The sequence below is a fragment of the Orbicella faveolata genome, unplaced genomic scaffold, assembly GCF_042242905.1.
Source record: "Orbicella faveolata isolate gen_17 unplaced genomic scaffold, um_ofav_v1 contig_1, whole genome shotgun sequence".
NCBI lineage: Eukaryota > Metazoa > Cnidaria > Anthozoa > Scleractinia > Merulinidae > Orbicella > Orbicella faveolata.
This window is the reverse complement of record NW_028301536.1, coordinates 7,638,873-7,645,715: the sequence shown is the minus strand read 5'-3', so window position 1 is coordinate 7,645,715 and position 6,843 is coordinate 7,638,873. Positions and strand designations below refer to the sequence as shown.

The window sequence follows — 6,843 nt, the reverse complement described above, 5'->3', positions numbered from 1 at the left end:
GAATTATTGTTCCGAGCAACAAAAGGTGCTGGTATTTGAAGAAGTGGCAACTTATATCCAAACTCAATAGTGTCAATTATGAAACGAGGTGCGTCAATATCTTTCCAAAACTGAAGCGATTCACGCAATCTTCCTTTAACCGAAACAGGTGCATCATCACATGCAATTTCACAGTTCAGCGATGGATCCTCTAGAAGAGATAGCTCACAATACGGCAATGGCAAAGCCTCAGACTCATGGTCTAGAGAATAAATAATACACGACGGGAAAAAACATAGTTTAATAAATGCAAATTAACTCTGAAAGCACTAAGCACGACTCGTAGGAAAGATCCAGCGAAAAATAAGACAAACGGAAAACAACACAAAAAAAAACTAGAACCAACTACACCTTGATCCTGGGTATTGCTGTCTAGTCACTTTGCCTGTTGGTTGGCAGGATTGGAAGAGGAAAGAACATTCGGGCAGGAAGCTCGCCAATGTCCAGGTTTTCCACAGGAAAAGCAAAGTCCGGCAGATCTGCCAACGGAAAGCTGTTGATTGACCCGAGTAAAGGAATTAGGAATTTGGCCGACGGTGAGCTGCGAATTTCTTGAGACAGGTATTCCAGATCGGCGCTGTAATCCCAGACCACGTGGAGCGAAGCGTTTCGAGGCTCTAGGCGCCCTCGCCTCAGTTCTATAGATTTTCTTCTCGTCTTCTTCGTCATCCGCCAAGTCGTGATGCTTATATTCCAAAACGGTTTTCCAACCGTACGGCGACTTATCAGCCAACAAAATTAATTTTTGCCGATCTTTAAGCAAAAACATACCCCGATCCAACGCTTCCTTGGTCCTCAGAAGGTCCTTACGCTCAAGAGCGACGCTAGCGTCTTCGACAGCTTCCATGACTGATTTGTTGGCTTTAAATTGCTCCTCGTTACTCTTCTTCTTGAACAAAGGTGGAGCATCTCGCTTTAGCCTCTTGATCTCAGACATCTGCTCCGCGGCATTCGAATCATTAGATCTCTTTAGATCAGAAATTGAAGTGGAAACTAAATCCTTAATCTGGCCAAGCAGATCGCGATTGTTCTGGGCAATGATCTCTTTAACTTTAGCTTCATCCATTGTAAAAACCAAACTTAAGCTAAACACGGCAAAGGCTGGCCATAGAATGTCTCACCTCGCCAACTGTCACCGATTACAAACTCAAATCCCACTATACACTGCGCACCTCAAACCCGTACCCAGCCCTCTGGTCCGTGCCGGCAAAATAGTAATTTATGTTAATTTAAGATCATCACAAATTACATTATCTGCCTATCATTAGATGAGATGTTGCTGTGGTAACGGCTTTAATCCAAACATTGACATTCAAAAAATAAGTCTTATCATAAGAGTACCCATACTGGTAAATATCTAGGGGAAAACGTTAAGAGAAATAAACTAAGTTTCCTTTCCTAGCTCGCGCTCTATATAAGGAGGGTGTTCGTAAATACTCTAGTGAGCCACCTAAGACTACGTTTGATTTCTGTCATATCGCACGGGCAGCTGGTTGATAAAATATTACAGGTTGGATTTGTATCATTCTGCCATTGCTTTACGAACAAAAAATTAATACATCGCCGAAATGTGTTGATTAAAAGAGCTGGTTGAAATTGTACTCAAGGCCAAGATCGCTAGAGTGAGAGAAATTTTATATTGCTAATATTCTGGGGGAAAATAGCTGCAACTTTGTTCACATTTTTCTTCGTGTGTTATTTTTGTTTGAATGTCCATTAAATAAACTAAATTTAATATCTTACTGGTTTACCAGATTTATTTTTGTTACTGAAGCTGTAACGAGGTAAGCTCGAAATGCAATGAAAACACATTGCATATGGTAACTGTTTCGATGCCTCGCTGATATTGCCTCCAAAATACTGTTGTTGCGAAACCCAACGATCAAAATTTTATAAACCCGTGCATACAAAAATCTCGTTTTTCTGTGCTGTTGCAGCTCATTAACAAGAAAAATGGTAGATTAGAAAGACATTCGCTGCTCCAATGGAAATTAGAAGCTATTACAACAATATAACCACAGGTGATAACAAAAACAAAATTGATGTTTTTTCGGAAGGGCACACAGAGGAACCGCAGGTGTTCCTATAAGTAAACTCCGTAAAACCAAACAATCTGTGTCTTGATCAGTCAAAGCTTACTCTGAAACCTAATTTCGTAAGGGGTCGACTATAAAGTTTCCTGGATTCATTAGCAGCTTAACAGTGTTATCTTTTGATCATCAAAACATGGTAATGAGCTGGGGAAACCACAATAATTAAATATCTTTTTCAAGCAATAACCCTGCGATTGTCTTTAATGTGAGTAATTGTTTCCGTTATAAGTAACGAAACACCTTGTACGCGAGCGATTAACGATTTTCGTTAATGAAATAGAAAGTGCCCGACCTTAAAATTGTATGATGGCCGAAAAGGTAATATCCTTGTTTTCACCTTGCATATTTTATCTTTTTTTCTTTATCAAAATTTCATATATACTTTAAAATCACTTCACAGTTTTATCTTAGTATACTGTATGTTTTCGCGATAGCTGTCGACGGACGAAAATTACGTTGAAAATAATTCGCTTCGATTGTAGCGAGAGATAAAATGCAACCTCTTAGCGATAAATATACATATCAAATGCTATCTTGTTCATCATTTTACGCAAATTTCAACTACGGTTTACCCCTGTGTGTTTTAATCTGGGCAAGTTGGACATCCAAAACACTTCAGTGAGATAAAAGTGTAGTGGCACAAGATCAATGCAACTGCAAAATCACTTCACACTTTTTCGAAAGCGCTTTTTTATCGTATGAGTCATCAGTAGATTACTCTGAGACAACAAGTATTTCATCGTTTAATCGCCTTCCTCTTGCCTGATCTTCAAACAGAGAATTCGTCGATCGCAAGTTAGCAGTCTGGTCTCCTCGAAGAAGATTTTTCACGACTTCCAAGAGCGTATGGTGCACTGGATGAATGAAAACTATGGGCGAATACTTGATCTTTTTCGACGATTCGATTCAGACAACAGTGGTAAACTTTCTTACGAAGAGTTTGCTGATGGTATGAGAGACTTGGGTAGGTATCTGAACTAGTACATAGAAAAACGAATTAAATGGGTTAATTCATAAACAAGCTAAATTGTAGACTTTAAAAGAGTTTAAAGGGTTTTTTCAAGCTAATAATGAACTACGTTAATCTAGACATGATTCCATAGCAACAAGAGGCTTAAATATTTTTCTCCTGTATAGCACAAATAAATAAAGCATTCTTGAAATACGAAGCAGCTAAACGTATTTGTAGTTTGTTGAATACGGTTAATTTCATATCAAACCAGCACTCAACCCGACTAACTTGACCGACATTTTGCCTGTCAGAAGTACGTATCTACTATGCAAACATGGAATAAACACTACGAAGAGAAAAGAAAAAACTATTACATGCACTTAAGATCAAACTTTAAATGAGAGGTCAAATGTAATATTTCTTCATTTAAACTCCTGATCAATTAAGTTTCTTATGTTTTTCGGATTAGGAAGTACTAGTTAACGGAGCAGACAGAAAAAGGCCAAGGAAAAGCGAGGCCCTGGGCGCTGCATAGGTTTTTCTTTCAGGCTTGACACTAACCAATCACGTCTCTACAAAATCGTGGTTACGGTTTGACTGTGCGCATGCGTCCAAGTTCACGGATGGTTTCCAAAAATGCGTAGAACGAGCAACCATTGTAAATAACGCTCTCCTCATCTCTCTTAATTTCCTATTTCGCCCAGAGGTCCCAAGTTCTAATGTTGACCAAGAGGATCGTGGCATTCTCACGGATGTGCGCTTAAAACATTTTCATTCCTAAAGACTTCTTTACTAACATTTTGCAGGAGCACCTGCTACTCAAGTGGAAATCATTCTTATGGCCATGGCTCTGGACTCAGACGGTGACAAAGAGATCGATTACCGCGAATTTAAGAAGCTTCGTCGTAAGTTTAAATTGACCGAACCCATCAGGAAAGCCGCTGACCTCGAATATTACGAAGAACCATCGGCTCAACTACAGCCCTGTCCTAACTGCAGTGTGGGATTGTGGGAGCCTGTTGCTGAGGAGATTTCAGGGTAATTACAACACTTTTTGCAGAAAACATTATATTTTAGCGAGCGCCATATTTGCGAAATGATTCGTTTACATTGATCAGTGAAGAATAGCAATTGACAGACTGCCAGTATTGACAGAAAATAATTACCGACTCAACATTGAATTCTACCCTCACGAATTTAAATGCTTCGTTACTTTACGACCTCTTAGAAATACTCCATAACTCTTTGGGAATCTGACAAAGATCCTGAACAGTACCAAACTCAACAGAACCGATGGAAAACGCTATTCAGCTCTATTTCCTTAAACTAAGCTCTCGACTAACCGTGCCAGAGAAATGTAACTTTTTACTTTGTATTACATGTTAAAATGAAATGCAACTATGTTTTGTAGTTTATAAATAAAAAATCTTGAAAAAAAAATCTTGAAACAAAGAAAGCATAAAGAGTAAGATTAACCGTAATAACTCGATCTATTGCCGCTATTGCCCAACAGTTCCAATATTAGTTCCCAGTGCACAAAGGTAAACTACGCCCTGAGTTCAGTAGAGCTATGGGCTCCTGGTAGAGCACATCAAGCGCCCTGTCTCCAATTATCGTTCTCGCTAGAAGCCGTAATTTAATTACCCCCTCCCCCCACCCCCGGGCAATAATCGAATTCTTATATTCTTACGAGTTGTTGTCTTTTCTGCAGTTACATCATGCTGGACTTGTGCAGTGTCTCCATGCAAGATGTCACTTCAATTCCTAGTCCCATTAGTGTCCAGGTCCCTTCGAACATCTCCGTATATGGAATAACGCTGATTGTCAAGCGGGAATTGGGACCATGCACGTTAAACATAAGAATTTATCAATCCAAAGAACGGGAAGAAAAACAGGAAATGGCGTCAAGTATGAAGCTGAAGGATTTTGGATTTCTTGGCACTTTACCGCCTGACGAACCTGAGAAAATTACTTTGTTTTACGATTATGATTACCCACTAATGGACTGCCCTCTTCTTATGGCCAACTTTTCTATTTAAAAACGACAATTGAATTTGTTGAAGCCGGCAGAACGGAAGGCTCGCGCGTACGGTGCTCTGTAGATCGAAACACGCGTGTGACGTGCAAAGAGATATCAAGCTGCTCGTCACTCGTGCCAGTGTTCCACCGAGTACGTCACACACCGCCGGTCTTGAAACTCAAACTCCGCTAATCTGCACATCTCATTAGCAGACATTACCCAACCCGACATCAAGGCTATCGTTAAACGTTCTGTCACGCAAATGATTTCTAACGCGACATCGTTAGACCGATCTTCTTTGTTGAAGTGGCTTCCTTGCATACGGCTGGCGCGCCTGAAATTTGAATTGACCAATCAGGATTCAACATGTGGGAAAAGCTTTACTGTCCTCACGTCAATGTAAATTAACAGGAGTAGTATTAAAATCAGGCAGCTTTTCTCGCTGGAGATGGCATTTAATATTCACGAAAAGGGATTTACAGTTGTAAAGACTATATAAGATTGTACAAAGAGAAAAATATGAAACATTTTGTGTCTCCGAGTGCTAATTTGGCGCCAAAAATGGATCGCCGGCGTCCGGCATGACAAGTCGCTCGTCGTTCGTCAAGTGTCGCCAGGTAGGATAACAGTTGTGTTATTTTAAACAAAATATGCCGTCCCTCGTGAAAATAAACCCAGCATTCTCAAATTAACTATTAGAAGAGGCCAAAGCAACTTAACGATTGCCTTTATTTTTGTTAGCTGGAAAGAAAAGGAATATTATCGTGTCATTTTGGTCGGACAGCTCCGTTTTGATTGCCGCTCGGACAGCAGGAGCAGCCGTCGTATGCAAGGTTCGTGTTGCTTATAAATCAACCCATGTAACAATCTGTTAGCGCTTCAACAACGTCACGTTACATTCATCCGACATAGATTAACAATTGTCACGGTATCAGGTTTAAATGTAAATGACCGTGACCTGATTCTACAATAAAACAATAACCTGAAGCAAGGCAGGCTGCGCAGTAGAGTCAGTCATAAACAATGCTGCGCCTGCCTTTACACGACACGCCGCAGGTCACGAACAAAATGCTTGGTAACCATGCACTAAGAGAAAAGCCACAAAACAAGATTTAATGTCCATGCGTTTTCCATTCAATCAAAAATTTCAAAGTCTCGAAATGGGAAACAATTGTAGCGAAAAATTTCCTGGGAAAGTTTCATCGCTGCCTACAACAGTGCACGCAGTTTTCAAGCTCGACACCACACTTAAATCACACATTTTAATAGAATTGTTGAGATGTGGAATTCGATACCCTTAGATATTAGGTTATCTCCTAGTTGTGCAGTTTTTAAGTCGGGAATGAAGAAGATTTTAAGTGAGGAATGAATATTTAATTTAATTTTTTTTTCTTGATTGTTATTACACGATTATTTATTTAGATTAGCTACATGGTGATATGTCTCGCATGGAGTGTTCCACTCTTTTACAGATTATCCTTATGGCTTTGCCTGTTTGTGTATGCCTTTAGACTTAGATTTAATTGAAATTAAATTGTAATAAATAAATAAATAAATGGTGCAACCGAAGGACGCTGTTGATCCAACCAAGGAAAATTCAGTAGCTCACGGTATTCCATGTAGCCTGTCGATGATTCTTTTCTAAGATTGCATTCCTTGTGAATGCGACAGAGTTTATAGCGGTGAAATGGACCAGGCCTCTTACATTTCAGAGCACGCCTACGAGGCTGACCGCATCA

The 6,843-nt window shown here is 39.8% G+C and overlaps 2 protein-coding genes across 2 annotated transcripts; one reads left to right on the top strand and one right to left on the bottom strand.

Annotated features, from left to right (window-relative positions):
- Nucleotides 1–282: 282 nt before the first annotated feature.
- LOC149117906 (uncharacterized) lies at nucleotides 283–1,315 on the bottom strand. Its single transcript, XM_089287408.1, has one exon. It carries the CDS (start codon nucleotides 1,103–1,105, stop codon nucleotides 416–418), a length of 690 nt encoding a protein of 229 aa, XP_089143534.1. The 5' UTR covers nucleotides 1,106–1,315; the 3' UTR covers nucleotides 283–415.
- Nucleotides 1,316–2,438: 1,123 nt separating this feature from the next.
- On the top strand, nucleotides 2,439–6,639 carry LOC110052345 (uncharacterized). Its single transcript, XM_089276520.1, has 4 exons — nucleotides 2,439–2,450; nucleotides 2,910–3,096; nucleotides 3,891–4,122; nucleotides 4,796–6,639. Exons 1-4 carry the CDS (start codon nucleotides 2,439–2,441, stop codon nucleotides 5,121–5,123), a joined length of 759 nt encoding a protein of 252 aa, XP_089132646.1. The 3' UTR covers nucleotides 5,124–6,639.
- Nucleotides 6,640–6,843: the final 204 nt, after the last annotated feature.

Excerpts from the sequence above, each read along its gene's own strand:
- LOC110052345 (XM_089276520.1), top strand. Across the intron at positions 3,097-3,890 it reads TGATGGTATGAGAGACTTGG|GAGCACCTGCTACTCAAGTG; the intron begins GTAGGTATCTGA and ends AACATTTTGCAG. Across the intron at positions 4,123-4,795 it reads GTTGCTGAGGAGATTTCAGG|TTACATCATGCTGGACTTGT; the intron begins GTAATTACAACA and ends TCTTTTCTGCAG.
- LOC149117906 (XM_089287408.1), bottom strand. The coding sequence starts at position 1,105 with ATGGATGAAGCTAAAGTTAAAGAGATCATTGCCCAGAACAATCGCGAT.